Raw genomic sequence first — 17588 nt, 5'->3', positions numbered from 1 at the left:
TGCTTGGGTTGGACAGTGAAATTTTTATCGAATACACCGGATCTATTCTCAAATATTGGCCCTAACCTGGGCCAATGCAAACACGCAGCGTCCTCAGCATTGGCCGCTTGATCCTATTCCAACAGACGCGAAAATCGTCGCACGCACAGGCGTCTCCTTGAACTAGAGGTTCAAACGTTTATCCAAGATCGGGGACGTCAGCCCCCAACTTTCGACCGCGAAAGTTCGTCACCAGCGAGAAGCCATGGCGTCAACGACCTCGGAGGATACTTCGCTAGCAGAGTTTCGTGCCAAACTATTCTACGCGAGTCGAGTTCCTTTAGATCCTTTTGTCGCATAAACGAGAGGAGGGTCTGGACGAGTCACAGATGCCCTCGAATCCTCTTTTCCTAACGTGTATCGGCTCGACACGCGTGGTTAGACAAAAATCGGGACTCTAATACTGCAATTTTCATGACTTCTTGCACCCTTTGCGCTCCGACCTTTTTGCCTGGCAGACGATCGCTATGGAACTTTAAGGAAAGGGAGTTGACCATCGATCTTTGTAAAAGAAATCGTTTCTTTCGAGTCCTCTGACACTTGCAAGCTCTTAAAACGTATTTAATGGGCAAAAAGATAGATTTTTCTTGTATCGTGAGCGTCGTCAAGCGTCATATTTTATAGCTCGTGGGTACAAGGGTGTGGTGCGTCTAAAACACAAGTAGATCGCCGGACAGTCGTTTCCGGTGCTGGGAGCGCAAAGGGTCGATAAAGCGTCGAGAAAAGCGTTCGTGGCGGACTCACCCTTGCCGCAGCGACCCTTTTTTCCGCGGACACGCCATCGAGTTCAACGCGCGCCCTGGCCGCCGTCGCGGCGCTCTGTTCCTTGTAAGAAACGTCGCCAGCTTGCAATGCTCTCATCTCAGCACTGTTCGCGATCGCCTTCTCGGCGCTGAAACCGTCCGTGACCACCTGAAATTTTACACAATCGATAAAGGCTGACGCAAAACGTCCAACTTGCGACACTGAAAGAAACTTAAAACTTAAATTATAGGAAATTAATTTTAAGATATACAATTATTTATTTGCAAAGGCTCTGGAAGGTCTAACGAAACACCTTATCGGTCTATATATAACAGAGCAAACAATGCTTATCTTTTTGTGAAATATTTTATTAGATTATGAAGGAACACCTTAACGATAGATATAAATACAATAGGGCAAACAATGCTCCATTATTCTTTATACAATATTTCATTAGATTATGGAGGAACACTTTATCGATCGACGTATGATAAAGCAAACAATATTGTTTTGTTTATCAAATACTTTGGTAAGTGTTCTTTCGGAATATGATGGAATTATTTTTACCCAAGAAATTTTATCATTAAAAAAAAAGGCGAAGACGTAGAAAAATAGATCTTATCATACCGTTCAATTATTCCCTCTACACTTTTAATCTATCTTTAACAAACTTCGAGATATAAGAATATTAAGACTGTGAAACCAATATGGCGGCTGCAGAGAACATTGTTGGGAGTTGACCAAGCTTCTCCCGATTTCTTGGGCCATAAGTTAATTCATCGGAACGCGTCGAATGACTGTTTAAAATTCACGAGGTAATGGAAACGACGACCTTGGCCGTCGACGAAGGATGACGCGGTGAAAAGTTTGAACGTTGGCCGCGACGGAAGTGAAGTTAAAGATAGAAACCGAGCGGAAAGAGATCAGCTGTCGACAGCAGGGCGTGTGACATTCAAACGGCAAAAATAACCATCGGGATTGAAGTTTTCTGGACGCGTGAGAATCGTTTGTTTGAATGACGGTCCCGATTACGTAAAACAAAGAATACGAACGATCGTCTCGGTGTTTACGCGAGTCGAAGCAAAACGACGAGGAGTATGGAGCAAGAAGGTGACGTTGGGTATAAGGGAGGAGCTCCACAAAGGAGCTTTGTGGACGACTCGCTGTCAGTTTGGCCAGAGTCGTCTAGAGAGTTCGGAGTCCTTGACCTAGACTACCCAGAGGAAACCGCACCTCCGGCCAAACATTGCGCAGCCTCGCAAAGTCCACGCGACATCGATTATTCTGCACGCAATATCGAGCAGGAAGCCAGTTTCAGTCTAAAACTGTCCCTCTCTGGGAAGAGGATGCCGCAATTCGCATCATGAATCAAGAGATTTCAACGTTTCGGGTCCAAGATCAAATTCAGACCCATAAATCACCGATACTCAGATTCTAGCCCCTTTTCATAGAATTATATTTACAGGGTAAGTCTTGCGTGAAATTTGTGTTTACATAAAGTTTTAAATTTGGTAAAAGTGTGAAGCTTCTGTGTATGATTCTTTGAAACAGAAAATATGAAATATAAATCCCTTGGAGCCACAAATTCTGATACTTTGCTAGATTCTAATCCCTGAGCGCTGCAAGTATTTCTATACTGCTCAGCCAAGTAGATGAAATAATACTTGATGACACACGTGAAGTAATAGTAGACGAACACGAGCAATTATAGATATCGTTCTTTGGCGAGTATGACATATCTAAAATTGCACTCGATAAATGGTCAACTTTTTGTGCAGTCTTTACAATTTATATTTTACAATTTGTGTGTAAGAAAAAGATATTGTTTTTAAAGTGGAGGATCAAAAGTTCGTCTTGGGGGGGTCAAAGGTAAATGTTACCTTGGTCTTTGATGCGCTGGTCATCTTCTTCTGCTCGAACTTCATTGTCTCCTGACCAGCAGGCAAGTTCGTCATGTTCGAAATGTTCGACATACTGATCGGCGGGCTCATGCTGTGAAGATTGTTCAACGAGTTCAAGGAACTCAGCTGCGAGGGGGATCCACCGGTCAACGTGGCCGTCCCCGTTACAGGAGGCGGCGTGTCGGGATCGGGAAACGTCACCAACGGCTCCGTCAGGTCGCCCTCCTCGGTTCCGTTTCCGTCCCTGTGGAAAATACCAGGTTCGATTCAATGAAACCTCAAAGTGAAGCTCGATTCTCGCTACCGGCGTTTACGCGACGCGCGAAGAGCTTCGAAAATAATCACGGTTGATGCTGCTAAAATGGGAATACGCGTTTATAAATAAATCTTGGACGTGACTCGGACGATAACTCGTCACTGAGCCGCTCTGAGAACCACGGTTGGCTACATTTTCTTCGTAGAATCCACGAATACAAAGTTTAGACTTACTTTAGAAACATCTATTTTGTATTACGAAAAATCTTCGAAAATTCCACCCACGAAAATATAACCGCGGAGCACCGTTTTACCCGATATTCTCGTTAAACTATGATCTCGCCTTCCCGTTCACGATCCTCGACACTTTTCTACCCACCTGTCCACGAGATTCTCCATGCTGCTGCGCAATCGTTGCGAGAAGTTGGTCGATATGTTGTTCTTCATCTCAGAGATGCCGCGCTGAAGTTCCCTCAAGTCGCTTTTCATAGAGCTGGCTTTCATCTCACTCGACGAGGACGAGGTAAGAATCCTCTGCGAGGATTTGGCCACCCTGCTCGAGCTGCTGCTGCTCTGGCTCTGGTTCGTCGTCAGCATCTGCAGAGTCAAAAGCCGTTTACGTTCTATTTAAAATCCACGTGGCATGACTCACCATCTCGCCTATACTCTGTCTTTTCGCTCTATACTATTACCTCCCACCCTTAGCCGCCATTTTACCGCGAATAATCCTTTTTCCGCGATCTTTCCACGCTTTCGGGAACTTTGGATCTCGTAATCGACCGCCTACGCGTTTTCTTTATTTGTTCAGTGTCAATCGAAATAAAGTTTGCATGGATCAAAAAGGACCCCGATTCCATCAAGGGTCAACGTGTTCACTGTCCATGATCCGTATATGGGTCATATCACCACGCTATTGGATACGAACGCGTTAAAATAGATTCGCAAATAAATTTATTGTTCTTCGGAATTTACAGAGCAATTCATTCTAGTTTCTCGAGCTCACCGACCACAAAAGTCCACGGGATAATAAATGTGTTATTACGAACTTTATCGCGATCGTGGCAGGGTTGGGGCTGAAACAAATCAACAGCAACAAATTGCGACGACTCCGGTGGGAATCGTGCGAAAATAAACTCGTTGACAGGGGTCCAACTGGACGTCGAGAAAGCAACAATGTTTCTTGGCGAGGTTCGTCGATCGGAAAGCCTTTCGCGAACCGGGGGGAAACCCGTGGAAAGGCAAACACGATTTTCCGAAAATATCCGCGGAAAGAATCGTTTACTCACCATCTGGCCGGGCCGGTTCGATTAATCGTGAAGGAACGCGGATAACGGGGCGCTTGTCTGGTAAATATCCGAAGAGGAGGCGACCGATAGCGCCAAACACCGTACGAAATCGAAGAGTGGCGATGGTCTCGACGACGGAAAGCCTTAAGAAATCTGGTCTCAAGGTTCCCGGACCTGGAAGTTCGATCTGGCCAACCGAGCGGAAAAAACTATTCACGTGGGCGTTTCGTTACGTAAAACGCCCGGGTACGCCAGTCTTTGATTATTCAATTATTTCAGACGAGACAGCAACCATCGACGCGTTGACGAAGTGGCTTGTTGCTTCGAGAAGATCGAGTCGAACGAGTCCACAAATTAATTCACGGTTCCTACTTCAACGCATCCAGTCAACGTTTCTTTAAATTATCACGCGAGCGTGTAGGGATACGAAAATTTCCAAGCACGAGGATTCGTTTGTGGTGAGAATTTTAATAATTAAAAACTTTATACAGGAAAATTTAATTCGTTCGACAGGTGTTTCCCAAGAGTCTTCCGCTTATTTCGATGCATGCCTCGACACGGTTCGTCATTGAGGTTAACGCACGCTCAAGAATGTCAGGTTTTCCCTTATTTCTCGACAAGAGAAACCGACATCCAAAGAGGACAGTAGAAACATCTTGTAATACATGTCGAATAGAAACTATTTACGTTTCCTTATTTTGACGAACCCTGGATTCTTGAATGGCCTCAAGCCTCAACGAGGACACGTGGCGAAATATCAAACAAAATGAGAGGAATATGCTTGGGACACCTGAGATTTGGCGTCAAATACAAGAACGTTAGCCACACTAGCCCGAAGAATGTCATAAATCACTGGCATTGTTCTCTCGTGGTTCTGTAAAGTAGGAAACGACGAGTGAAAGAGCCGAGCTGAATGAATCTACGCTTTCACGAGACCGGGAATCGAGTGACTTGCACATCCATGGAAGACGACCCGAGGCGTAATTAACAGAGAATATTACAATGATAAGGGTATCAGTGGGCGGCACTGAAACACGTGGACTCTATATCATTGCATAATAGGTTGGCTCCGGCGATAGATCGCGATCCAAGCTCCTCCAACCGAAAGAGATCGACCTAAAGTGGGATTTCCTCAATTTTCAGCCCAATTTCCACCAGTTAATCCTCCGCGACGCCACAATATTTCGACGAAGTTCGTACGCTACGATTCTATTAATTAAACCAAGCTGATTTAACTAACGATAAAAAAAAATAATAATTTTGTACGCAACTACCATTAGCATAGAATCGAATTTCGACAACATCATGTGTCATGTGTATTTGGTGTATTTTGTAGGCCTCGTTGAAAGAAAATAGTTCCAATTGACGTCCAAAAAAATAATTTCGACGATGACCGACGCCACGTGGACACGAAGGATGATGATCGCGAATTAATTTTGGACATTCTCTCAGGACGGTTGCGGAATCGCGAAGGGGGTGAATAATTCCCAAGTTCCCGTGATCAGGAATTTCGAACACGGTGTGGGCGAGACGTCGCGACGCTCCGCTTCTAGTAACGTGACGCATTACTTACCGCAGAATAAAGATCATTTCACGGGATCTTTAAATAGAAAATTCGAATACAACCGCAGAATGTCTGCTCGGTATCGAGGTTCGCGAGAAATTCCGCGATAAATATACACAAAGGGTTCGACGAGAATTTTGTCAACCTCTGTCGAAGAAGAATAATTTTAAAAGATGTTCATTAAACATTTTCGAATTTGCGTCGATGCATATTGAGGATCCAAGCATCGAAAATATGACCTTGGAAATAATATCTTGTTGACAAATTATACAATTATCGTGGCCAAGACGACACACCCTTTACACGGGGAAGAGATAATATCGATGAAACGAGAAGTAACAAAGTATGTTTAACGCTTTAGTGTTTGCTGATTCAATTTGCCGTAACTCCATTTGGCTTTTAGATGAGTGTAAATATATCGTACTTTGTTTTGGTCGGCGTTGATATATCAATCAAATGTTTGCAAACGATCGTTCTTTCTTATCCAGGATTACGCTCTCATCCGCGATAAAGTTATCTGTCGGCGCGAAAGCGCGGAGCTGAATTAAAAAATATCGTAAAATTCACCTGCGACGACGTGGTGACCTGCGGATGATGGCTGACGTGGCTTCTGCCAGTCACCAAATTGTTCTTCTTTTGAAAATTCTCCATGACAGTGTGCATGTCACCGTTTTCCCCTCCCTCCGCTGGGAACTCCGACATCTGCAATAACAAAACCGACAAAATTCTTAATGAAACTGCGTACATTAATATTCAAAACCGGTCTCTAGTCTTTCAGACGCCATAACTTATACATTATCAACATAACTTATGTATTATCACAGTTACATATAGTCTTGTATTATATGTAGAGATAATGAGAATGAATATGAGATAATTCTAGAATTAATAAGATAAGAATAATTTATATTCCGTTCGTCTTTAATTGCCTAATGGTATTCGTATATTATATTTGGTAGTTGTGCAACCATATAATATTTTGATTCGGCCTTATCGTCGAACAGAGCATACACAGACACGTGATTTGTAAATACCTGGTCAGTGAATGTCGAATATATTAGCATTTCATATTCGATAGTTGCATAAGTACAGAATACTTCGTTCGATTTAATTATTCAGTATATTTTCACGTAGGTAACGACACGAGGGCCTACGAATAAATGTTTAGAGGAACGGTTAAATTTTCTAACATTTTTATAGATTTACAGATTTTATTATTTAATTCTCATCAGTTTTTTGAAATTTGTGAATTTCTACATTGAAATTTAGAACCTTTGTAATACGCTGCATGAATGAATATAAGGTACAAGTGAATGGCGGTATTTGATAACCGCAGACTATAACATGTCAGACCATAAATCATTTAAATCTACACCTAGGCATGTCTGCTTAGTAATACCAATAATTTATTCGGAGCGCTTCAAAAACAGTGCCAGATAGAAACGCGAAAAGGATATAGCCGATTAAAAAACAATTAAAAATCAATTCCCATGTTAGAGTAACTTACGCGTCGATTTGTTGTGCATTCTTCGACTGATATGGAATCTTTAGTATCTTAAGATTCAGCGAAACAACAGAGTAATAAAAGAAAATATTTATGAGGGTATGTATTATTCTCATTTATAGAGATATATTGTTTTCATTGTTTCGTTGAATGCCAAGATATCAAAGAGTGCCAAGAACTATGAAAAGATTGAGTTTTAATTGTTTAAATGAAATAAACATTGCAAATAAATCTCAGAATTAAATTCCATCTATATCTACAGATAATTTGGACTTTCCTGGTTGATCAAGTTTTGCACGATCAAATTTCGAAACTTTTCGAGTAATTCCCCCCCTCCCCAAAAATATTTATTGCGCCCTACATAGTGGTAGATCTAAACTGATACAATTTTAATGGACAATGTACCAATATAAAGAAATGTTTGCGTTCTCCATTTTGGAAAACATTTGATGTACGTAACAGTAATTTGTCGTCGCATATTGGCACTGGCGTTCGCCATACGGTAAACCGAGAGCAAACCGATCGAACCTGCGAAACTCGTTGGTGCTCGAAATCAGGCGTGTACGCAGACCGCTACACCCACGTGCGGCGTTAATAATTGCCCGAAGTCGATCTACCAGCTGATCCCGGATCTTGAAAATTCGTTCGAAAGCAGTCGACCTTTCGTGCTTCACGGTTAATTGGCTCGCGTTCCGAACGAGAAAAAAATATCGTGGGCAGCGAACGAAAAGTATGGCAACGTACGCGTGCCCATTTAAACTCGAACGCGAAGCACGAACCGTCGCGTCGAGAAAGAAAGATAAATAATCAAAATGTCATCCGGAGGCTTCGCGAGGCACTCCGTTCCACGTACATATTGCACGCGCGCCAGTAAGTTCTGGGGGAAAAAGATGTGCACGATACGCGACGGTCTCGCCACACGTCTGTTACGTAAATGTGGTCAACGGTACGAAGGGAAACACTTCCACGTACGCTTATTGTGTGTCAACACGAGCGTTCTTCGTGCGCTCGACAGAAAAGAGAGAAAAAAAAAGGCTGTTCTGGAAATGTAAACACAGAATGCACGCGTCGAAAGTGTACGTTTCTGTTCCGTCTCGTTTCAACCTTTGCACCGCGCGAATGTATACAAAAACACGCTCGTTTCTTACCGATGCAAGGAGCACGGCGTTCGAAAGAGGTACCGTGAAGCGAGTCGAGACACTGACCATTTGACAGTTCACCGAGGGCACACTTCCTCTTCCAGCCTACTCTTTATCTGGCGTTCTACAACACCCCACCATAGTCCTTATCTTCTCAAGAACCTCGACCGAACTCTTGCACCGTCGCCCTCTCGAAGCATCGCGTTGCGATTCCCGTATCTGGCCGGACACTAGTCGAGCAAAACACAGTCGATTTTCACGTGTCATCGTCAGTCGTTGGCTTAAGTCGCGCACGCGAGCGCGCGTCCATCTCGATATCGGTGAGCCGACACACAGCGCAATCGGCTGCTGTTTTTTTCGTGACGAGAGAAATGCAAGGACAGCCGAACGCGGTTTCGAAAATTAACGAAGACGGTCGACGTTCGACGAACGGTTAGTACGATTAACCTCTACCGGCTGGCACAAAGAACGTAGAACGCGTGCGTACTGACCAACTGGTCAAACGATAAACATCGCGTGACGGTCGGAGTCGAACTAACCGGCTGTGGCGCGGAGGTGGCACGAGAGTCGCGACCTCAGCGCCTCCGACTACGCACGGCGACCCCGCCAACTAACGCATTCCGCATAGCTCGCGCGCACGTGAGAGAAGCCTCGAATTAAGAACGAAAACCAGGTCGTTCGACGGGATTCTAGGAAAAGACCAACACGAAACCGGCCGATTAATGAAGTCGCTTAATCGTGCCGCGGCACGCGGTCCGATCGAATGAACGCGATGACCTTTGACAATTATCTCCGTAGGTTATTTTTTTTTTTAAAAGGTAACTCGCCATGCAGACCTCTGGCCACAGCGATTGTCTCTTTAACGAACAGATAGCAAGGGAAAAAGGAATTCTCGCTTCTATTACGCCTCGTGACAGGAGCCATCTGGATGGACTCCTCGATAACCTCAAAAACTCGCGAAAAAGTCTCGGCGCTATTTCTTGCCACGAATCACGCGCGAGAACATAATTAACGAGCCTAGATTTATTCACATTTAATTTTCATGCTAAATCGTAGCTCCGTTTCATGAATGAAACGTTACGTGGGAAAAACGAGCGCGAAGCGTGGATTGTAATGATTCCGTCTGTTGATTCCAACTTTTGCGCGCGAAAAAAAAGATGTCTGCGAGGTTCTAACGAAGGAAAGTGTTTTTACTCGCGGCTCGACTATTGGAAGACAAAAAATACCGCGTTTTTACCGCTGTCGTTCCGAGAATCCTGTTATCGTTGTCCCAGTTTATGTACGTTCCCCTTAAAGAGTGCGGGGGAGACTGCGAGCACTTAATGGGATCGAAAAATTGATCGATTTTACGGGCCGACTTCTCGGAATCACGATGTTAATTGAAACAAGAACTTATCGATAAACCGTCGTACGATCGCTTTGCTTTCTAACAATAATCAATTTACGTCTTAAACGGGACAAATTCATCATTGTGCAAGATTAGCAAAACGTGAAGTATTACGCGTTTATAAACTTGATAACTGGGTCTCTCTCGATTAGAAACGCCCCCTATGTGCAATCAGGAAAGACAAGGTAACTTGTCTGGGTTAGGTTAGGTTGCTTGCCCACTCATATGCAAAGTCTACGTAATATATTTCTAATACATACGTATGTAATGATGCAATTGAAGACAGAGATCTTCAAATAAACAAATGAAGTGAAGAAACATCGAAAGATATAGTACATTCGATGGAAATAAAAAGCAGTAATAATAAACTAATTATAAAAAGTAATTATAAACTTCGTGATTTGTTAATCACTCTATAGCTACTAAGCGGAACACTGAAGTCATGTAACTGCCCAAATATAATTTCAGTTAACTCGTGTTTCACGTTAATAGGTTAAGGTCGTCGATAGCCGTAAAAATGGTTTTACGGCCGTAGTAAATATTATCTACAGAGTACATATTAAAAATAAAATTTATCGTACACGAAATAAGGGAAGATATCTTTTCTTTACGAAACGAAAGGATACGTTTTCGATCGTATTCGAACTTGAAGCTCTGGAGTTTTTAGGAATACGTAAAAATGTCCCTTGTAAATATGGATGACGCTTTTACAGCCGCTATAACAGTAAAACTCTATAGAAGGTTTGTGACTACAGGCAACACATGGCAGTCCTTGACTGATTTATGCTTCGAAAGAATGCAGGTTCTTCTTTATCTATGGTCGAGGGCGTAACGTGAAGCACGTCCAAGAATTCAGGCCAGGACTTTTGGCTATCGCCATGTTATATGCGGTACTGAACAAGCCTGAAAAGTACGTCAGCCATTATCACATGGACCTGTATCATTGGAAAACCCTCTTGAATCTACTAAGAACAAAATAATTTTTTTCACAATTGAAGTTTACACAGAATATGGATAATTTTTGTATAAACTTGTTATAAAAAATTGGAGAAATTTATATGGCATTCTATTAAAAAATGGAATGTGGGCGTGCCTCATGGTGGGCCCCAGACGTGTTCCATGACAACATAAAAGGGTCCATCGACCTTTATGATACTAAGAAACAGGTAATGTCAATATCCCAAGAAAACAATTTACGATGATTCAGTACAGCGCATGATCGTTCAATACGAACTTTAATACGAATGTTGAATGGATTTCTTTCTCCTCGATCGTCGAAATATTACTTCTGTAACATTGGACACCCTTGGACCCGTTAAATCATCCTCGATCACTACGTAAGCGAGCATCTGGTGGACGGAAAAGAGGGACACAAAGGCTGGAATGCGGTCTAACGAGGCGGCCGAAGAAAATTCGAGAAGCACGTCGAACGTCGGCCAGGAATTTTGGCGAAAGTGTACCGGGTGTCCTCGACGCCGTTGGTGCACGTGCTGGCCGACGAACGGAAAAATGAGAAGTTTCCAGACGTTGAAACGCCAACGGACAGAGAGGTATAAAACGGAGGAGCGAAGCAAAAAGAAAAGAAAACAGAGAGCGTGGATAGAGAGCGAGGGAGGGGGGAACTTCGACTCGATAAAGAGGGGCGTTCGAAAAAGAGCAATAGATAAGGTAGGTGCGGCCGCCTTGATAGGTCAGCGACCAAATAATATCCCTATCGTGCCTTCTTTCCAGCGCGTTGCGTTCGTTGGTGGGTCGTGCAGCGACCGACGCTCTTTGGCGCCACTTGATTTATCGAGTCGTAAACGGCGCCGTAAACGCGCTGTTACAGTTTCCTTAATGCCTACGATACCGTGGATTGATTTTCCCTCGAATTATATTTCGCGAAACGATCGAAATATCGATGGGCAAATATCGTTTACCTATCGACTATCGATCACGTAGACCTTGCTTCGCTAGAGCCCAGCAGCGCCGCTAACGATAAGCTTATCGATATTTTATCGATGATTCGACGTATCGATAATATCAAAATCTTACAGATACCTCGATACATCGATAAACTGTGTATCGACTTCCATGACTGCCATGGTGGTCATATGGTGGTAACCTTATACTCTTATTGATATCTAGACCTACGTCGTTATCCACTAAGTTGGAAGAAACGTCCAAATTTAGACGAATAATTCTATTTTAAACGTCCAATAAATGGTGCATACAAAGGATTCCCTCCAACAAGAACCTTTTCCTATTTCAGAATCGGTTCAACGAGCGTCGATAAAGTTTACTAAGAAATTCGCCGCGGACCAAATAACGTACAGAACGTTAAGTTAAACGATAAAGGATGCATTCTGCGAGGGGCCAGCACCCGGAGTGGGTTCCGTCTCTGGAAATAATTTCCTTATCCTTCCGTTTGTCTTCGAGCGAGCAAGAGACTCTATCGCAGAGAGCATTGGCAGACAGCTGTAGGCGTCTTGGCTCTCGCCAGACACAAAGAGGCGATTCGGAGACGTCTCCTCGTGACACTGTCGTTGTATAAAGTCCCCTGTATACGTGCGTACGAAACCGTGCTCGTAAGCCTTGACGAAGACGCTCAGCGTTAAAGCAGGATTTCGGACGGCACAAAGAATCGATTAGGGTTGCCTGGTCCGAATTATACGGACGTTAATCATTCACTGAAGCGAATAATTCACTGAACCCATTATTTCCGGTAACCTTCGATCCAAACATTGAGTTTTTCCATTCATATTTTACAGTCCGTTACACGCTGCATTTAAGTATGTATCTTTCATTCGTTGTATGAAATTTTTATTCAAGTACGATGCTTTGCTTATCTCTGGATGCAATGATCTCCTTTTTAGATGGATAATGGACCAATTGTGAAACCCAGTGTTTTGATTCGATAAAGAACGTCGCGAATATTTTGTGAGCCCCTGGCGTTAAATACGCGTGGAAATTCGCGAATTGGAGTTTTAGTGGCTATTTGCAATTAGCTGTAAGGAGGTGTGCGCGTCGCAACACGCTCGTATCCGCTCGAACAAAGGACTCCTCTCTCGCGAGTCCCGAACGAAACACGTTCCTCCGGTTCTACGCACGCATAAAGGAGCTTTGCCTCTCTCTTCCTCTCTATCTCTTTCTTGCCTAGGTCGAGACACCGCGAGGAGAATTCCTTGACGACTCGTCGTGGCATTGAAACGCGAGATAAGCCCGTGGAACGAAGGAATTCCACGCGGCGCGAAAAGCGAATCGCCGAGAGAGCACACGGTGCACGAAGCGAACGTCCACCGATAACGGAACTCCCCTGCGGATTAGCTACAAGTCGCCTTGGAAAACAAACTTTTACGCGCCTTCCCGGAACGAGTTCCGGCTGAAGAATTAACAATTAAACTCCGTAATCGTGATTAATTACAAAGCAAGAGCAGGAGAAAGTCGAAGCTTTCTCGAAACGATTCAGTTTCGTGGAACGTTTGTTCCAATCCCGATCGTCGACAGCGACGCGATGAAATCGTTTTCGCGGAACAATCGATAATCCGCGCCGCGCCTAATCTCGAAAGTCGGAGCTGTTATCGCGCCCGATAACGTTTGTTAGAACAGCGAAGGAATAAAAATACACGCGCGTGTGATGTAACCGGGATATATTAGTAAACAAAGAGGTTGCTAGATTAATACGTTCTACGCTCCGTTTTGCTCGAAGCATCGAGTGGACTTTTTCGAAAGCTCCTGCTTCGAATCGAAAAAAAGTCGAGCGGTCGGATTGAGACATCGAAACGTTGCGCAAAAAGAAAAAAAAAAGAGGAAAATAGTCGGGCCGCCCGTACTCGGTGCTCGTTTATATCGAGTTTATGGCGTACGGCCAGTGCAATTCGGTCCGTTGATACGTTCACGGCTTATGTAAGGGAACGGTAAGAGGAATGCAGCGATTAAGTCTCATTAGGCGACGCGTTGCAAATCGACGCCGGTTGTTTGGCAACCCGCTACCGATCGAAGGGGATCGGGAGGACTACCTAAATTAATTAGCCGAATGAATTGCTGCTGCAAGGTCGTCGCCGGCTAATGAATTTTAATCGATCGGCCTTCGATCGTGACGCGCGATCGTTTATTTTTGAGTCGCAGGTGATTGGCACAGGTACTCTTTTACTCGGACAAAAACGAGGAGTCGAGCTTAACGTGCTTCGTTTTGCGACGAAAAAAAAAATTAATAAGACTTGAGATCGATCCAGACTTGAAAGCGTCCAATCTGTTTCGAGACGTATCGTACGATTAATGTAAATTTTCGCGCAATAAAGACGCGCCATTATTATTATAATTCCACGTTACGTGCTTAATTTTCTAAACAGACGGACGCAGTATATTCCATTGTACTCCCTTTCGATGATATATCTGTGCGCGATAAGGCCACGCTATTATTATTGTAATTTTATACTACGTACTTAATTTTCTAAGCCGATTGAACACTGTTATAAAGTCGCGCGAAGTATCTTCGACTTCATCTCCAGTGACCTGGATATTTAAATGCAATGCTAAATTGATGTTGGCTACCTCATGAATACCAAACCATATCGGGGGGAATTAAATTTCGTTTTAATTCAATCCAAGTACTTCACAAAGTTTTATCCGAAACCTGGCACCTGTTGTCGAGCATTTCGTACAAAAAGTCGCGTTCTGCAGCTAATAATACTTTGTGTGGTAAATTGCCCAAGGTGTTTTTCTCAATGGAGGTGCAGGAGCACTTTTTCCCCAGGAGGACCAGGGTCGTGGGTTCCCTTGATCGTCGCTACACCGTCCAATCAAGAGTCTCGGTTGCGTAAGAGTGCCGGAGAGACGAGTCAAAGTGTGTTCGTTCGGACGATCACGAATTCGAAGGTATGTCGAGCACACGCGAGGCGAATCGACGATTCCGAGAAGGACCGACACGGTAGCCAAAGAAGCGGCACGAGACGAATCGTTACCGAGAAACGGTTTGTTAACCCGTTCGCGAGCGAACGATTTGCGTCACAGTGTCGGAATAGAGGCGCGAAATACTTTGTTCGAGCATAGGTGATTCGGTAAACAGCAACCTCGTTAAAACAAACCGGAGATGGAACGACGCTTCAAGTCTTTTCTTTTTCTAGTCATCGACCGTGCTCGAAGTCCATCGAGTTCTACGCCATTTCAAGACGGAAGTACGGTTTTTTTTTAATCGTTAATAATTCTATTTCTATCGACGGTGAAAGCAGGTCACCGAAGTTCAGCGTACTTTTCGAGAAAAGGAACGAGAAAATAACACCTGGACTTTGTCCCGAGCGACGAGTGTCTTCGAACGTGGCCTTTTGATCGTCCATTAGATCAACATCCGCGTGACTGACAGCGAATGTGAACGTCTCGAACGCAGCACGGTGGAATTCCACTTATCCTAATCTGTCGAATAACAAGACAGCTCAGACGACTGGTAAGATAAACGCACCTTATGCCAAGGAGGAGATCTTGAGGACAGCTTTATTTTCCTTCTACTTTTTCGTCTTTGCTATGACAGTGGCCACGATTTCAACGATCTGTACTTTACAAGGTCATTCAAGGTTACGAAAGATGGCGGACGGTGCCATTGACCCATCGAGCACCCGGAGAACGCGATTACTATTCCGTCCGTGCGAACCAAGGTGATTGCCAACCTAGAATTTTTCATGCATTCGCTCAAGTGTTATTCTCAAGGGCCAGGTCTCGCGACAGCAATTTCTTAATTTTTCAGGATAAACTGCGGAGTAAATAGCACCGCGGGACGCAGCATCAGTCAAATGAAACCCATCAACAAATCCTCGTTTAAATCAATTCGTAGATCTCTAAACACTGAATCACCACTCGTGCAAACACCTCAACGCTATATCCGCGACACCAAATTACGTAACCCTCGTAACTCTTGCCTACAATCGGTGCGTTCAAATCAACGGGATGACGAACGTGATTTCATTCATTTTTCCTCCTCTAACGATATGCAATTACATTTGCAACATCACCGATGGAACATTGCAAACGCGATTGCAACAGAAGCTGGAAAATATCCCCAAACAACGCGTTTCTGTCAAACTCTGGAAACTGGAAACTTCTCACTGCAAGCGACTGTATATCGGTTTTCAAATTCGCCATAAATTCCACGGATCTATCGTCGATCATTTGTACGCGAGTCTGGCTCGAGCGCGAGGCGTTAAGGGGTTAAGGTTTCAACAGTGATCGTCCGAATGGCTTTCGCGAATCCCCCCTCCCAGGGGCGATTTCGCTATTCCGATCACAAATCGGGGGCGCATGCCCGAGCAAACCAGCAGTCATCACAACAGTAAACACACAAACGATTAGTCATACGACGAAGTTGGAAAACCTGACCTCTCCGGGTTGCATATGTGCACGCGCCACACACACACACACGGACTCACGTGTGACATTGATTCCCAGAGAGCCAACGACGGATCCGTCGCGTGGCTCGCGCTCGCGCTCTCACGTGTGTGACATCGCGCGTAGTTTTAGCGCGATGATGTCACCGTCGTTGTAACGGATCGTGACGCGCGCGACGCTTTGATTGTCCGATAGGACACTTGTAAACCGGGGGAATCTCGTTTGTGACCGAAACGATGACGCATAAACGCGCGCGTGACGTTGTGATTAGACCGCGAGCCACGCTCTTGGCCTCCCGCAGCGGTTCTCATACCAGCATCGCTCCAGAGTACCTTTATCTTATCATACCCGCGATCTTGTTCGATAAAACACCTATTGTTAACACACTTTTCTCCGTGTAATTTTTTCCATTATTTCAATTTCGCTGGAATCTCGACGATAACCCGCCTCGATAAGCGACATCCGAGGCGAAATGATTCGCAAACTACGGTTACACGATTGGAAACGTGTATGCATGGGGCAAGGTGGTTTCTCATGCTTTTTAACGAAGCCTCAATCAAGAGATTGGTATTCTTGATTTTTGTCTTGTTTTGGACTCTAAAATCTCCCATTACAATTTTATATGCCCGATAATTGAACTATATCTACATATAAAGTGATAAAAACGAGGAATATAATCATAGATTTCTGGCCAGACATTATAATTGCAGTAAAGAATTTTTTTCTTAAAAATGCGTAGGATTTCGGGGGTATGTGGATTCCCCAAAAATGATTGCAATTGACCCCCGCAACTAAAAATAATTTTTTTAGAACGATTCGAAATCTTTTAATTTCGCCGAAAAATTTGTCCTCTTTTCTGAATTTTTTTCTCGAAACTAGTTGGAATTTCGAGGGTATGTCTGTTCACCAAAAATGATTGTAATTGACCCCCGCAACCGAAAATAATTTTTTCAGAATAATGTGAAACGCATGAAATTTCAGGGGAATCGTTCATTCATGGTCAGACATATTTTCGGTAAGGAATTTTTTTCTCGAAAGTGCGTAGGATTTCGAGGGTATGTCTATTCGGCAAAAGTGATTGTAATTGACCCCTGCAACTAAAAATAATTTTTCCATAATGATTTGAAATTTTTTAATTTCGCCGAAAAATTTTTGATGGGTGAAAAAATTCTCATTCGAAATTACGAATCATTTTGACCACTTTGGTGGTTCCAGTGTTAAAAACTTAAGTCGATCTGTTTGTGCGAAACCTTTTATGAGAACGTTGGTTTTTGCAGTTCCTAGGAGCGTGAACCTAATTGTTTAGTCTACTCTCGAGATGAGGGTTACGGGACCAGAGTGAACTGTGACACACGCGTTCACACGAGTGCTTATAGTCTGCATATTCGATAATAAAGTGCATAGTTAAAGAG

The 17588-nt window shown here is 43.8% G+C and overlaps 1 protein-coding gene across 8 annotated transcripts in view; it reads right to left on the bottom strand.

Moving 5' to 3' along the window:
- Positions 1–17588, bottom strand: part of Sarm (sterile alpha and armadillo motif) — a 106474-nt gene that overhangs the window by 14357 nt on the left and 74529 nt on the right. For 6 of the 8 annotated variants that reach the window (XR_013080115.1, XM_076770795.1, XM_076770794.1 and 3 more), the window contains 4 exons: positions 6357–6491; positions 3319–3536; positions 2664–2928; positions 784–951 (listed from right to left, as the gene is read on the bottom strand). Coding sequence is in view for 7 of the 8 variants with exons in the window: in XM_076770795.1 (XP_076626910.1) it covers positions 784–951; positions 2664–2928; positions 3319–3536; positions 6357–6491 (786 nt within the window). In the remaining variant the exon portion in view is untranslated. Of the gene's footprint in view, positions 1–783; positions 952–2663; positions 2929–3318; positions 3537–6356; positions 6492–8441; positions 8969–17588 lie in introns of those variants that run through there. The other 2 variants (XM_076770793.1, XM_076770796.1) reach the window with 2 other exon arrangements.

The sequence above is a fragment of the Colletes latitarsis genome, chromosome 8 (genome assembly GCF_051014445.1).
Source record: "Colletes latitarsis isolate SP2378_abdomen chromosome 8, iyColLati1, whole genome shotgun sequence".
Classification (NCBI taxonomy): Eukaryota; Metazoa; Arthropoda; class Insecta; order Hymenoptera; family Colletidae; genus Colletes; species Colletes latitarsis.
This window is presented reverse-complemented; position numbering and strand designations above follow the sequence as displayed.